Source organism: Teleopsis dalmanni, chromosome 1 (assembly GCF_002237135.1).
Source record: "Teleopsis dalmanni isolate 2A chromosome 1, ASM223713v2, whole genome shotgun sequence".
NCBI lineage: Eukaryota > Metazoa > Arthropoda > Insecta > Diptera > Diopsidae > Teleopsis > Teleopsis dalmanni.
In genome coordinates this window covers 47182512-47199851 of record NC_051846.1, presented here as the reverse complement: position 1 = coordinate 47199851, position 17340 = coordinate 47182512, and the positions used below count along the sequence as shown (strand labels likewise).

Sequence of the window (17340 nt, the reverse complement as noted above, 5' to 3'; positions counted from 1 at the left end):
AAATTAAAATAAAAATTAATTAAAAAAACTTGCTAGAGAAAGAACAGATTCATATATGACATGAAATGACCTCAAAAAGTTTAAGCTTTGCCTGCAAAACGAACATTTAATCGTTTCGAATAAATTCGTGCTTTTTTATACTTTTGATTTTTCAGCCAATCACATACAAAATTTCGATAAATTATTTAATTGAATATCTATAATGTCTAGTTCACCGATTTGTTATCTTTTCATGTGTTAGTTGATTAGATTTTCTTTTCTGATGTATATCAATTGTTACTAATTATTGTTTCTGCTTAGCAACTCTGAAAATATATACAATTTTGAAAGTTAAAATTTTCGATATTGGTCACCCTAATTTCTGTCAAACTTCTTTCATATTTGTTTTAGAAACCGTAGTGCGAAATAACGGACTGATTAGTAGTTTTATATCTTTTAAGTATAAAATGGAAGGTCCTAGTGATTTAGCACATAAGCTAAGTGAGGAGCGTACTAGTGATGTATGTTTAATGGATGTGCCCTTTCATAAAATGTCTATCGGTTTTGCTACCAAACAAGGTCTATGTCAAGCCGGCTTTGAGTATCCAACATTAATTCAGGCTTCAGCAATTCCTGTTGGGTGTTCTGGTTTTGGTTAGTAATAATAATTATTTATAACAAAGTTATGTATATATAATCTGAATTTTTTTTATTTACAGATTTACTTGTTCAGTCAAAGTCTGGTACTGGTAAAACAATTATTTTCACAACTATTATATTGGAATCTTACGATTACAATTTAAAACAAATACAATCAATAGTAATTACTCCAACACGAGAAATTGCTACTCAAATTACTGATGTACTAAATAAAGTTGGAAAATGTTTCCGCGGATTTAATGCGACCACAGTTATAGGAGGCACAAACATTCAAGAGGATCGTAAAAGAATTCAATTAGCGAAATCAATCGTCGTTACGCCCGGTAAATTCCTACACTTGCTTCGTAGTAAAATGGTCAATACTTCAAAAATTAAATTATTGGTGATTGATGAAGCGGATCAAATGTATGACGAAGGATTTCGTAAGGACGTTGATATTATATTAAAGCAATTACCGATCCGACAAATCGTAGTCTGTAGTGCCACATTTCCGAATGATTTGTATATAAAATTGAGTAAACTAATGCATAATCCTTATTATGTGTCTACACAGGAGAAGTCTTGTGTATTAATTGGTATAAAACAATATGCTTATACGATTCCAGAGCAAAAAGTCAGTTTAAAAGAGATGAATGAAAAACTTAAGGCTATAAATTACATCTTTGCCGTTATACCATTTAAACAGTGTCTATTATTTGCTGGTACTCAGCTACGTGCGAGTTCATATTGTGGTTATTTGCAACGTGACGGCTGGGGTTGCGAAATAATAAGTGGCGCACAATCTCAGATAGAACGAGCTGAAACGTTTAAAAAGTTTCGTGAAGAGAAAATTCGAATTTTAGTAACAACAGACCTAATGGCACGTGGTATTGATGCACTTAACGTAAATTTAGTGATTAATGTTGACCAACCAAAAGATGCTGTAACATATTTGCACCGCATTGGTCGTGCCGGTCGATTTGGTTCACATGGAATTTCTATAACTTTAATTGCAACGGAAAAGGAAGAAATTCATTATAAAAAGATTATAGATGAGATTGGAGCTGGTATTTTAAATGTGAATGTTTTGAATTTTCCAAATACTTTGAAAGAAAGTGATCTTTACGATTTTTGGAATTTTTCAAATCTTTCAGAAGAAATCAGTCGCCTTGGATTGTACAATAAAAAAATATTAGCTCCACTGGCTTCTGAAGATCGTAGTATAACGTCAAGCATACAATCATTGGATCAAATAAAGCAAACTAAAGATTGTGATCAATTGGTTCATTATAGGAGCGAAAACACTGAAGTGGATGAAATAATTAAAAACACGGATAGTACTAACTGTTCAATTAATACAAAAACATTCTTAGTAAACACACAGGATAGTGCATGTAATGTTATGGAAAAATTAGTCGGTGAACAAAAAGGTAATCCAACTGAGGAGTCTTATTTGAGTTCTTCAACACGGTTTTTATCGTCAAACACTATTGACGATGCAAGTAGTATAGCTCCTGATAGTAGTATACGTAGTCTAGAAACAGATTTACTAGGGGATGATATCTACATTAAAGAATCTAGCAAAGCTATTCTTCTTGATTTACTTGTATCGAAATCTGATAACATTAACAATTTTATCAATTCACGGCCAAAATCATTTAATATTTTTGATGATTATGCTCAATTTATTCTGAATCACAAAGAAAATAAAAACGAAAACGAGAAACTTCAGGACGAAAGCACTTCTAATAAGTTAAAAAAAAATGTAGAAGATAAGATATACAAACATATACATGAAAAAAATATCAGTGCAGCAAAAAGTTCTGAAAAAAGGAATAATAAATCCATATTAAATATCTCTGATGTGCATATAGAAAAAAGTGACGATTCATCAAAAAATATGAATGGTTGTAAAAAAGACAACGCTATCATTGAAGATCATATCAAATCAAAGCAAAATACTCTTGATTTACAAAAAAACTACTCTGATTGTTTTGCGACACTTTTAGAAGATGGATCATTAATGCAAAAACTGAACTTAAATCAAGAGAATATTATTAAGACACTGTTACATGAAAAAAACAATAACGCACCTTTAGTAAATATCTGCGATTTATATGAAGAAAACTTAAATAGGAACACTGCTGCAGTAAAGGTTTATGACAAGGAAGATGAAGAAAGAATGTTTAATAATAAATTAGAAAAAATGTTACCAAATATGGTAAGTACCATATACATTATAATAGAATAGATAGATATTCAATTTTTTATATAATTATATTATGTATCATATTAGATCATACTTGATATTGTAATTTGTACGGTGCATCTCACATATCAACTCTTTAAAATTAACCATTGTTTTTAAGTAATATTTTACTAAATGTTCCAATAAATAACAATATATGTTGATGCACATTCTTTTTAAATATGTAAATTATTTCAGACTGATAAAAACGATGTTACAATCGATCCGGTTACTCCTGCTATATTTCGTAATGATTTTTTTACTGACTTTTGTAACTTAAGGTCAGAAGACATTCATGCGACAAATATGGATAATAACTCTAATAGTCAAAGCAACAGTGATACCGCACAGAATATTCTTGACAATATTCCCATATCAGAGCCTATTGTTGATAAGAAGCCACTCACAAAACATTTCCCTTCACCAGTTAATATTGAACCAATACTTTCCAGGTGGCAAACTCAACCACCATTATTCAATCCATCAAGTTCACAAGTAAGTATTGTCAGCGGAAAGCAAAACAGACTATAGACTATAGTTTAGAAATTAAAAGTTACTATAGCTTATGTAAGGTTAGGTTATAACAGTGACCTTAAGGACCACTTAGGCCTATTGGGCTACTACATAAGAACCCAGAAGCTTAAAAATCACCTTGAACCTCTGGCAAAGTTTAAAATGCTTTTTAGAGGGAAGTCCTGAAGCTGGTCAAGATCCTCAAAAAATGAAGTCCTCAATATAGTTAATCAGCACTGCACATTCGTTGGGCAGTAACAAAACAGATGTGGGGCACTTTCATCGTCCTCTCCATAAATTCGACAGAAATGATTAAACGGTGGATTCAATCTTCTAGCATGTTTCCCTAATCGGCTGTTCCATGTCAACAAGGGCTACTCAATGAGACTGCTGAATTCTTTTAAAAAAATAAGAAAAGATAAAATATTAAGTATGTTAGTACTTTAATGTGCGTTCGTTTTGTAGTACAATATTATCATATAGGTCAGGAAATTAAGTTGTATGTGGGTTTAAGTGGTGTGATGTGGAATACTGTTCTATGAAACAATATGCTTAAACTTCCATTAATTTCCACTTATATTGGCATCTATGATTTTGTACATAGGCAACTCAAATCGAAATCCCGCGCCTGTATATTACTCTTCATTACTTGAGATTTCATTGGCTTAAACATCAAAAACTAAGTAACTTTGGTTACTGAAGAAAAAAGGGATATGAGCCAGCTTATCCGATGTTAATATTACAAAAATAATACAGTAATTTTATAATGTATAAAATTTAAATCTTCTAAATATTCACCAGTATTCATCAGTAATGAGCTCTTCTTAGCTATTTTGAAGTTATTTTAAAACCAAACAAACGATAAAACGTAAAATACTTTTTGTCAAGTTTTATATGAAAGCAATATATTATTTTTATTATATAATTAAAACAAATTTCTTGTCAAATTGATTATAGTTTGTCTATGCACCAAATCCAACTGAATCTACAATTCCATCTACAAGTTCCTGCTTTCCGGAAAGCGTATTTGAAACTAGCGCAAGCAGCGGTTCTCGTGCAACCTCTTTGACTTCTTCATCTGATCTAAGTTCTTCAAAAGAATCAATTTACAATAGTGATACAAGTCGTACGCTCGCAACTGAGTCAGATGAGAAAGATGGTACAATGGATTTGTCAGAAGAAGAAGAAACCGTTGCAGATTCAGAGGAAAGCGATTTCTTAGAGGGACAGCATTCTCAAAATGAAACTGCAGAAGGCATGTGGTTACGAATATATAAACAGCAAGTGAAACAAATTACGGATTATGTAGAATTGTGTAATAGGAGTGGAAATGCACAAAAATAATTTAACATTAGCACTAAGAAATCGTTTCGCAGTATCTGCATATAGCAAGAGTTAAATATGCAGTAATAGCTAGGTGATTTACATTCTAAAATAAGAATTAATATATTTCAAGAATAATTAAAGCGCAACTTAAAACTAATATTTTAAGTGAACTAATCAATATTGTATTGATAACTCTGTGAAATGACGATCTTCATTTTATAATATTTTTCTTTCGTACTTATTGTTCGCATAAACTGAAATTCAATTTTTATCTACAATTAGTTATCTAGTTGTAATATAAATTATAGACTGCAGTTGCTATTTAACCTTTAATTGATAAAACAACCTAAGTATGATTAAGTGTTAACATAGTTCTAAACTTGTATATCAAAAAATGAATATATACAATATCATTAGAATATATACTGTTCAAAGAAAATATTTATTACTTTTGGTTTCCTGAAATAAAGTTCTATAAGAAACTCCATAAAGTGTTTATGTTTTATGAGACGAATTGATGTAGTAATTTCCATTTGTTCCATTTTGTTATAATAATGTGGATAAAACAGACATCTGTTTTTATAGACCAACAGATTTTTTAGTTGTAAAACTATATGAATAAAAAGTGGTACATAATTTTAGGGGGTAGCTGTTTAAATTATAGAGAGATGGAGTACAAATGATAGAGATTACCGAAAAAAAATATATTTTAGTGCGATATTTTTATAAAGTTATAATGTTATCAGATTCAGCTTATAGTGTTCATCCTTTGTTGAAAGATACTGAACTTGAACTGATATTAAGCAAATTACGAACTAGTTCTGGTAAAATTTCTGGAATACTCTTGCCCTCCAGTTCGTTTAAATAATGTTTCGATACTTCAGTCAACATTGGTAAGCATCTTGACACAAGATTAACATGGCACCACCACATGTTCACAAAATGCAAAGCATTGAACATTAAATTAAGTAGTATGTATATGTTCATAGATAGGGTGAAACTCAAGAATAGAATAAAGAGGTATTAAAACCGATCTGTAATTTCTTTGTGGAACTGCTACAATGTGATATTGGTAATATTACAACGCTTCCAGTCAAAACTTCTAAGAATTATTGTTAACGTGCTTTGGTATGTTACTAATACACAGTTACATGGAGAGCTTAAAGTCTGCGCAGTAAAAAAGATAATATGAAGAACATAATATATATATATGTATGCAGAAATATACCATAGACCTACAAAACCGCTTGGGAAAGTTGATTAACAATTGTTTAATAAAAATATTGACAGGTCAAACAGTTCTGAACATAGATTTATTATTGATTTCTTATCTGCAGATGGTTCTGTTGACTACCATCTTCAAAAGATGGAATGAAAATTTGGTTTTTATGTATTTGGATATGCATAAATTTGGATTATGTAAACTCTGTGTAGTACATTCAGTAATACTTTCATTGCACTGAGTGACGACAGGTATTTTAAACCCAGATATATTGAGTCATAGTTTAATATAGTATATAATAAAGTATATATAGTAATATAGTTTAAATCATCTAAGTTAGCTTAAGATTCTTTTAGCAGGAATTGCACAATAGATCTGAAAGGCAAATTTTCCTCATAATAATATATGTATAATAATAGTTCTTTCTCTGATATTCCACTAATGTTGTAATAAGGGGATTATTGTAGGTAAATTTGTAGTAAAGTACAAATGGCATAAGGATAATAATTAAGGATAGTAATTAATAATTAAGGTCAATTATTGTTTAGTGTGATGAAGTGATAAACATTAATCTAGTCAATGCCTTAAGAGGGGTTTTGAAGATACCTCGAGTTAATAAAGAGTAAAAGTGCTCAAGTGCACTGGCTCGAAAAGCTTCAATATAAAAAAAAGTATTTTTAATAAAAGTTTAAATCTTAATTTTACGAAAGCACTATAGAATACTTCTTTTTTGAAATTATTTTTGAATGAAGAAATTCTAAATGTTGGTTGCAATTTTTATATACTGTGGCTTATAAGCGCGTTCTAACTAAACAGCTCGATAATTTGCTTTTTCGGAGAAATCGGAAAAAAGGAACAAATAACTTGAAATTTGAACAACGAAAACTTTCGTGGAGCTTTGGCTCGTTTGGTGAATTGCTTCTAATGTGAATTTATTGCTTCTAATTTGACAGATTAGAACTTCTTAGTCTGGCAGTTATAGTTTCACAACTATATACGGACTTATAAAATCAATGAATATTTCGACAAACTATTTATGATGATTATTTGACTTGAATACTTGAAACAGCTTATACTTGTATGGTAAAATTAATTAATTAAAAAAAATATTTTCTTTTTTAGTTGACTACAAAAATTTTATGTAATTAAAACATTTTATTAATAACATTTTTAGTTTTTAGTTTAATTTTTTATAATTCCTTTTATAAACTCAAATTTTTTCGGTTCAAAATTCCTTAATTTGGTTTGGAAAAATTACAACACCGATGCGATCCACTAACTGCATTTTAATTTAGTTTAAAGGTATTTTAATAATTTAACAATAAAACGTTTTCACGGCGATTTAATAAATTAAAATTGTTTTCAATAATTTTTAAGTATTTAAGCTTCGGGTTCCTCGTTACCAAAGCTGTTTTTGAATCAATTTAGAAATTGTTTTTCCACACATTATTGATGACAAAAAAAAAGTAAATGTTAGGCAAAAGTGGAAAATTGAGTCTTTGTAGCCTGGAGGATTCCATGTAAGCTGTTGCAGAAAGCCGCTTAAAAGCACAGTCAACGAAATCCGCTTATGTTTCTTTTGCATTGAGATCACAATGCACCAATTTAACCATAAATGAGTTAGATTGTTTGGCTTGGTCATTACTAGTGCTACAGAGGTGTATTATTACTCTGCTCCTGTCGCTGAAGTTAACCATGGCGTCGTATAACAATCCATTTTTATTGGATACCCGTAAACAATTTACATGCACTTGTGCTATACATATGGCTAATGAAGAGCGTGAGAAATGCCGATATTTTCAATTTAATAGGGTGAAAGATATTAAATTAAAATGGAACCATTTTTTTATGATTGACTTGGTCTTTATATGCAGTCTTTAATATACACAGAGAAAACAATATTAATAATGTGAATAGTGAACGTGGTGTAATTTTATTTATTTTTTTATTAATTTAAATTTCACCAAAATATGTTATTTATTACATTTTTTCAGATTATTTTCTTATATATAATAGTTAGCTATAGAATATCGAGAACTTAAATTAACTCAAAAGACTTAAGCAACAAACTCAACAGGAAGTCAATAGAACGTGTTAATAATTTCATGTCAAATTATATTATATTTCTTTCAGAAGCATTCTCTCTTAACTTTTTGAAAAGTAATTAAAAAATTTACAAATCTCATATAAATTAGGAAATATTTTACACAAAACAACTTATGGGTTTTCGAATCGCAAAGAAAGAAATAAAGGACAAACCCAAAAATTTATTTTAATTTTTATTGAAATTTGGCTGAACGCTGTTTCGAGTATTGCCAAGTACTCATCATCAGTGGTCTTTAGAAATAATCGAATTTTATTTATTTTCCTACATTCAGCCCATTCTAACAAATTTGGCATCCGGGTGCCATTAAAATGATATTTTAAATTTATACTTTAAGTTTTGTATATATTATTATAATGTTTAACTGAACACAAACTGAGTTTTGATTATATTCAGCTGATATCAAAGCCACAGTAGTGTTTCCTTTTTGCATATATAAACAAATTGTCATATTGTTACGAAAGCTAATACAATATACAGCTAAAACAATATTGGACTAAATGATCTGTTATTATTTCCTTTGATTTCATTTTGCAGTGTTTGTATTCCTTACTGCAGGGTTTCTCAAGTGTAAGACCGCAGACTACTACCGGTTCGCATCTTTAGCACCTTTAAACCATAAATTATTCTATTTTCGTATTTCGATAATATTTTCTGAGATGCTATTGGCATCGCTCTTTGTAAACATTTTAAACATTTTATTGATTGAACATCTTAATTATTTCAAGATAAGATAGTTGGTACATGTTCATACATGAAAAATAATGTATTAAATGTAATATTAAGTACTAAATGTAATGTAATTGTATTAAATGATATCATACAAGGTGGGGAGTTGTAAGGTATTGATTTATGTAGTTCCTATCTTTGGTTTATATATATTTTTTCATGGTATTTTATTGCACCGCATATTATTTAGATACATACTAAATAAACACTAATTCACTATTCACTAAATAAATAGCTTAATATAATTAACAATGTTCCTAATTGAACATCTTAATTATTTTAAGATAAGATAGTTGGTACATGTTTATAGTTGAACGGTAATGTGTTGAATATATTTTAAAATAATAAATGTAATGCAATAAAAGGCTTTGACTGAAGCATTCCAAAAAGATTTAAATTTTTTAAAAAAGTCGTAATATATTATTAAGATTAATAACTTAATTTTAATTTGAGTAATTTTATTATGAAATAATTTTTCACTTTTAGGAATCAAAAAATCGCTTTAGGTTGATTGGGAAAAAATTACAATTTAATTCACTTTAAATACGTTAAATTAAGTTTTTAATACTGATATTTACCAACCCTAAAAATTTGATTTTTATTAATTAATTGTACATTCACTTTTATGCATTTTGCGTTGTCTATTTGCATGTTGGAAAATATAAATGCCAGAAAATTGCTTTTGGCATTAATTAGAAACAACACATTTTTATTGTATTTCGAGGCATTTAATATGTTTCGAGCCACCCACTTAATCTGGAATGAATTATGGGCAACATTTAAAATTTGTGTTTCTGTGCTTCCAATTTTCCTTATGTACACAAAACCCAATAATAGCAACAAGCAATATTATTAGCAGCAACTGCAACAAAGCCGTAGCAACAGCAACAATTGCTGCAACTCCTCAATTGGCCGTAAATGCAATTGCACCAACACGCCGAGCAAACACTAAATTATCTTTTTGCAAATTTGCAAATTTGTGGCCACCACAACACATCGCGGTGCAATAATTGCATTCTGCATTTCGGCTGATGGATTCTGGAAGCGGAGCTTTGCAAATATTACTTACGATTAAGTTTGTGATTTCTTGAGTTGTTGTTGCACATTTCTTTAAAGTTAGAAAATTTTATTAAAAATTAAAAAAAAAAAATTTTCTTACAAAGCAAATGCACATGAATGTGAGTGATAAATCTCAATTTCCGTTTGGATGAATTTGTCTTGTCGCTTTTCACGATTATGGTCGGAGGATTGAAAACATTTTTGGAAGATTCTTTGAAGTACGATCATTCGAAAAATTAATTAAAAATCTTAAAAAAAAGAAGTGTTACCCATTTCGTAGCACATGTCAAATAAAACTTCATCCTGAAGGTATCATAAGTTTGTTTTAACGTTTGCGATTTTGCAATGCGTAGAACATATGCAGATTGTATAATCTTTCAGATACTTCCTTATCTTTAAGGAAGATACGGGATTTATACGTGTGAAAAATTATGTATGGAATATATTTAAGTATTAGTAGTGAACTTTACAAATCACATAGAACGAATGAGTTGTTTGAAGTGATTTGGTTAACAGATTATAGAATTAGATTATAGAATACTGGAAATTTTTTTACGTTCAGTAGCAGCTTTAACACATATTATTGAAAAACCGTTTATAGAAAATGATTCTTTTTACTAAGTCATCTGTTTTCATACAAAATGTGAAAATTTGTCAAACCATTAACAGTCCTTGTTGTTAAGCACTACCAGCGCACTACCAAATTTTTAATAGGGAAAATATTTATTGACACCATAGGTCACATTTATTGCAAAAAATAGTCAAAAATTGGACTGATTGAATGGACCATGCACTCGTAGCCGAGGCGGACATATGCCCGAAATCATAAAAAAGAAATGCCATGAATCTCATTTCCTACCAGATTATAACAAAAAAAAAATATTCATTTCAACAATATTTCTGTCTGGTGTTATCAGTTATTAAGTTCCCAGCAGCTAAAAAACACCTGATATAAAAGAAATAATCTATATAAAAATTATTAGATTAGGTTGGAGGTTAGCCTTGTGCATCAAAGTTGACTTAAGCACAGAAAATGACCCATTGTGATAGCACAGATGATTATTAATTTGATAATAAAACTCGAAGTATGCATTTCGATTTATAGTTATAGAAATTTTCAAAACTAATCTGCATTAAATAAACTTTTGAATGCAAGAAAAATTTGAGTATTTCAATTTTAATTATTAGCAATTAACAATATTACTAATACATTTTACTGTAAAAAAGTCCGGAGAAAAGATTTTAACGAGATAAACATAGTTTTGAAAGGAAAGAAGTCGGCTATAATACCTATATGCCAGTGATCCGTCCATTCAGTGGAGTATCTACGAATCTGAAATGGGTGTTGCGATTTCAGAAACGTAATACTAAAATTAAATGTTGTGTAAAGCATTTTGATCATAACACTGATCAAATGTTTGAGGTGATTTTGCTTACTTATTTAATTGGTCATAATAACCCGTTATCGGATTTAGGCCGAAGTACTACTCTCCAGATGCTTCTTCTACATGCATACGTTTTCCAGTTTCGTATATCAAGTGCAGTTAGTGCTCCCTCAGCTTGATCCATCCACTGGAGATAACTTTATGTCATCTTCTTCTAACTGCCGCTTCAAACACTTTTTTCTTTTTATTGGAGATAGCTTTATATCTTCTCCTCCTAACTGTCGCTTCAAATACTTTATTTGCTGTAATATCATCATCGATTATATGACCAAATGAGCGACGCCTGAAGTGATCGGATATGTTTAAATTCACAATTGAAATGTTAAAGTGATAGAAATTTTCTTTGAACGATTTCGGTTATGTGGAAAAAAGCTGAAGATCTTAGTCTGCTAATCTGACAAATATCCAGAGTGGAGCATTGTATTACAGTACAGGTTTGTAAGAAATTGTTCGAGCATCAAAATTCATTATAATGTGGTTAAAATGATTGTGATCTTAGAAGCTAATATATAAGTCGGTACTTCAAATGCTGCTATCTTTTCTATAAATTTTGATGTGTTTCGTCTAACCTAATTTAGTACCAATCCTTGTATGAAAATATATTAGAGTTTTTAAATTTTTAAGTTGTTTTTGCTTCTAACAAAATTTTAAGTGGTGAATTCATAAATGAATAAAAGTAAGTTGGTTGTTTCATATTTAATTATAAATTATTTAGACATAATTTAGTGCAACTATTAGTGCAATAGGAGGTTGTGATAATAACTAAGACATAAAAATTACTATAGGCTTGGCAAAATGTTGAAAAGGCTAGTTTGCTAAGAGAGTTCGGCTTAACGGATTTTGTAATTCAATGCGAATTTTTTATGATGATAATAAAAAGTAAATTGTTCATCATTTTTTTGAGTATAAAAATAGCTTTCGCAAAAATTGATTCCAAACTGAATTTGGGCTCCGCTAGAAGATCTTGTAAACTCTTGGATATATACTCATAAAAATTAATAGGTAAATTGTTGTCAACATGCTAACGATTTAAATAGTATCTTGTTCTGACTTAAGCGCTAGTGTTATCGAACGTTTTATTAGTTTAAATCACAAGCGATCGCGCAATAAAGTGCGACAGCAGTAGATAAAAACCGTTCGAATGCGTTATTGTGGCGCTGCAGCTGCTGCACCAGCAAAATTTAACGTTCGCCATTTGCGTATTGCAATGTTTACGACACAAAATGTTACGGCCAATAAATGGTAATGACTTTTTAATGAACAAAATATTAGAGACTTTCTCTTTTCAAATCATTTTTTAATTATTCCAAAATAACAAATCCAAATAAAACTCGAAAAATGTTTACTATGCATTCCAAACTGACATTGACTAGGATTTCAAATAGTAAAATGTTAATGAGTTTCATTGGAATATTTAACAAAAAACACCTGACAACATAAAATACAGATTATTACTTGCTATAGCCTCAATTAGTTTTTAGAATCTTAAATAATATAAAATAAATGAAATAGTTTTGGGTATAGCACAATATATAGACCATTCTATATTCAATGTATATAAGGATTTCATAAGGCAATTCAATTAGAAGTGATCATAACGCGGTTGGAATTGCGGCCTTGTTTACAAAAAGCCCACTTGAGCTCAATGTTGGCTCATTGTGGTACCACAGGAATAGCATTGATACGTACATAGATTTAAATCAGTATGCAGCTAACGTTTTTAATAAGTTGTAATTAATTAACTGAAAAACTTGAAATATTTTTTTTTCATGCAAATATATCACTAAAGAATATGAAATAATTAATGAAAGAGTAGTTGCAACTTTCAGTGTTATAAAATTAATAAATAATTACTTCGATAAATAATTGTGAAAGATAGTACTAAATGCATTATTATATATTATTAAATTATTGTATTTCCCTACGTACGTCGCTGCACGTTGTTCTGGTATTTCGTTTTCAAAGCTTTTTGCTCTCTCAATTTAAACTCGTTCATTGCGTTGCGATGCGTTTTATTAGCTCTTCTTGTTTCTAGTATTGCTGTTTATTAATATTCGGATATTTTAAAAACCGAAGTTATTCCAACAATCGCGTTCTTTGAATATTTTGAATAGTAGAATTTTCTCAATTTTCAAATGTCTACTATTTATGTATTTCACATTACTTTATTTCTTTGTTTTGGTTGGTTAGCAGGTATATTAGCAGGATTATTAGACTTTTTACTACGACATTCTTCGCAATAAACTTTAGGATATAAAAAAAGGATATAATCTAAATCTATTGCATTAAATTTAGGTAATTTAACTGATTTTCCATGCTTACTGATTTGCAGTCTAACAAACTGTCAAAACGCACTTCCCTAAAAACCTGTTTCACCTGGAAGCCGAAGTTGGACTTTCAGAAAAAAAAATTTTTAATAATTTGTTTTTCCTATAAGTTTCCACAACTTTTACAGTGAACATTAAAATAAATACGCAGTTTCTATACGTAGGTCTGGTCAATGAAACGTACTAACTTTCCACCATTAACGCGGTCCGTTTTAATAATTTTCCAAGATCTGGCCTTGTTATATGAAGGTCATATTAATCGGAAAGAAAGATTACTTTCGATTTATTACGTTGTTCTCTTCTGGTGGCATTTTTATTTTGTTCAGTAACAAAATATGACTAATAAAATGTTTATATTTACTTATATACATTGTGACCGAAAGGTTTTCGGAGGTTCTCATTTAAAATTCGCGCGCTGTATATTTTTCGATATTTTAAGTTTATGTAGTTTGGCAGCACATGTCCTAATTACTATGCCAAAAATGAGCGCGATCTGTCGGACAGTTCGTTTACGGCAGCTGTTGAAACCAGTTCACCTCAGTAGTGCGTTGCGAAAAAAACAATGGAAAAAAATATTGAACAAAGAGTTTGCATCAAATTTTGTTTTTCGAACGAAATTTCGTGTGCAGAATCGTTGCGAATGCTACAAAAGGCTTATGGGGAATCAGTTTTATCGAAAACTCAAGTTTATGAGTGGTACAAAGCCTTTCAGGACTGTCGTACGACCGTCGAAGACATGCCGCGTTCTGGACGACCTTCGACCTCTACCACCGACGAAAACATTGAAAAGGCAAAGGAAATCGTGTTCAAAAATCCTCATGTGAGTGTTAGAGAGATAGCACGAGAGCTAGGCATCGGTCGTGAGATGGCTCGTTTGATTTTGGTGGACAATTTGTGTATGCGACGTGTCAACGCCCGGCTTGTTCCGATTCACCTCAATTTGTTCAACATTATCAACGATTTTAAGGCCAAACATTCAATAAATACCATCGAACAGCCACCGTATTCACCTGATCTTGCACCGTGTGACTTTTTCCTGTTTCCCAACCTCAAATTACCACTCAGAGGAACGCGTTTTGAATCCATAGAAGACGTAAAACAGAATTCGCAGAGGGAACTCAAAGCCATACCGGAAAGCGCCTATAAAAAATGGTTTGATGATTGGAAGAAACGTTGGCATTTGTGTATCGCTTCTAATGGAGCATATTTTGAAGGAGATAAAATAAATATTGATGAAGATTAAGAATTTTGCGTTTTATTTAAAATTTCCGGAAGCTTTTCGGTCACAATGTAAATAAAGATAATGCTCAAGATGAACACGTATTTATCATTTTAATTTAGAGTAATTAAGATGTTCAATTAGGAACATACTTAATTATCTTATGCTATTAATTAAGGCGCAATAAATATTTTGTTAGGTTTATTATCCCATTGTAAATTACAGTTTATTCCGATATATAGGTTATTGTAAATTACTATTGATTTAGGCGCATACGCCACAATAAAATACCATGAAAAAATGTGTACCTATAGACTAAATAAATTAGTGTCTTACAACTATTTAACTTGTGTAATGTACATGTTGTATATATGTAGATTAGAAAGTAGATATACGAATAACGCTAAAGGGCAGGTTTCCTCTATTCAAGTAAAAATAAACCAACCTGACAAGGCAATAAACTCGGTCAAGTCTCTAATTTTACAGAATGACAGCTCTATTCGGTCGGTTAGAAAAGGGGCCCAAGGATTTTAAATCTTCTCCTAGTCAATAATGAACACTTGAGGTGAATTATAGTGTCTAGGAACCCTTGTGAGTTGGGAATTGACATGACTAGCTAGCTCGGTAAGAGCATGCGTGACCAAGTCTGTTTATATAACATGGTCGTTAAGCTTTCCATTGGTATAGATATGTGAGAAAAAGCTCTTTTGTGAAAGTATGATCTTTTTAAAAACTATGAACAAAGTGCTAATTTGGGCACTTATAGTGTTATCTATAATTCAAGTTCCTCTGATTCTATTGTTTATTATTGATTGTTCATTAAGCGTAATAGTGGTGCCAAACTTCGTTACTTTTGGGTATTCGTACCTACCCGTTACTTTTCGAGTATGTATTCGTTACTCAGTATTCGTTACTCAGTATTAGTTACTCAGTATTCGTTACTGCGCTTTCGTTACTGCGCTTTCGTTACTGCGGTTTCGTTACTTCACGATTCCGATTAACGGCGCTTAGGACCGTGGGATGCTTAATGTTTAAATGCTTTCTCAAATTTGAAGTAGAACCACCTTTTATTGAATAGTTTGTTCCACATAATCTGCATTTAGCTTTTTCACTTCCTACTGGTTCAAAATGAATCCAAATTTCACTTTTTTTATTATTAATATTTTCACACATTTTTAATAAATTTGAAAACGAACAAAATTTTTGAATAAAGTAGTTGTTATTAAACCGCGAAAACAGCTGTTGAAAGTAATCGTTACCAAGTACTCAAAAGAGTAGGTAAAACGAATACTACTCATTGGTAAAATGAGTAAAAGTAACGAATACAATAAAAAGTTTGTATTCGTTACTCCGGTATTTCTTGAGTAACGAATACAAAGTAACGGATAATTACTTTTTTGGCACTACTAAAGCGTAAGTTGAATTGTGTCATTTTCGTAAGATCTGTAGTCATCTATGAATTAGCGGCTACTGTATCCAAATAAACCACGAGTTGTACAAATTTTATCACAACATTGATATGATTCAGCGAATTAATATCCTACGGCTTCGTTGGAGCATCGTCAACCATTGTTACGACTTGACGACGCTTTAGCGAAAAAGTTGTTTGAAGAGAAGGAATTGGAGAAGAAGTTGGAGAATGAATACCGTGTATCCGATGAAGCACTAACCGCAATTAATGTACAAGACTAGTGAAGACGCCCGCGTAGTAGAGGAGCCTGAAGAGAATTCCTGTGTCAGAGAGAGAGGGCTTCGACCTGTCCTGTAACGAATTTTTATCGTCATTTAAGTAACTAAGTAAAGTTCCTTAAGTCTTTGTACTTTTTCTGTAGCTTTGGAAAGTTGAAGAAAAATTTTATGACAACGATATTCATCAATCATTATGTGTTTATCATATGTTACTCTCAAATAATGAACATAACGAATATACAAGATCATAAGGTCTTATAAGTTAGGTTAGGTTGGAGTGGCGGCCTTGTATATCAAGAAAGTCCATAAGGTCTTATAAGTTCATTATGTTTAAGAACCAAATGCAAATTATAACTATTAAAATTCTTTAACATTAATGTTATTAATTAATTTTAATTATTTAAATTATTAAAATCGTTAATAAATACTTCATCTGTTGTTTTTCTAAACATTTGATCTTTTGCTAGCAACAATGTGAATAATTCAGAAAGTAAGCGAAATGTCACTTTTAATTGAGTACGAGTAACCTTGATTGTACACCAACTCAAACGTTTGTAGCAAACAAAGTTAAGAAATAATTGTTTGCAGTAAAAAAAACAAAAACAAAAACAAAAAAACAAACGTTAAAGGTAAATTGTGTTAAAAGGCAAGAACAACAAACACAATAATAACAACAACAGTACCAGCAGAAGCAAGAGTCACAAAAACAACAGCAACAACAACAGCACCAGCAGAAGCAAGAGTAACAAAAACAACAATGTCACAATCTCAAGGCCACCGCACACAGAATTGCAGAATTGTTTTCTTTCTTTTTTTTCTTCTTACAAAAACAATATCAAAA

The 17340-nt window shown here is 30.6% G+C and overlaps 1 protein-coding gene across 1 annotated transcript; it reads left to right on the top strand.

The window, feature by feature from the left end:
- Positions 1-343: 343 nt before the first annotated feature.
- LOC119668546 (probable ATP-dependent RNA helicase DDX20) lies at positions 344-5067 on the top strand. Its single transcript, XM_038078088.1, has 4 exons — positions 344-633; positions 699-2839; positions 3065-3361; positions 4337-5067. The coding sequence occupies exons 1-4, from the start codon at positions 447-449 to the stop codon at positions 4721-4723; spliced, it is 3012 nt and encodes a 1003-aa protein (XP_037934016.1). The 5' UTR covers positions 344-446; the 3' UTR covers positions 4724-5067.
- Positions 5068-17340: the final 12273 nt, after the last annotated feature.

Coding starts and splice junctions, on each gene's coding strand:
- LOC119668546 (XM_038078088.1), top strand. CDS start 447: ATGGAAGGTCCTAGTGATTTAGCACATAAGCTAAGTGAGGAGCGTACT. Junction 2,840..3,064: donor AAAAAATGTTACCAAATATG/GTAAGTACCATA, acceptor AAATTATTTCAG/ACTGATAAAAACGATGTTAC. Junction 3,362..4,336: donor TCAATCCATCAAGTTCACAA/GTAAGTATTGTC, acceptor AATTGATTATAG/TTTGTCTATGCACCAAATCC.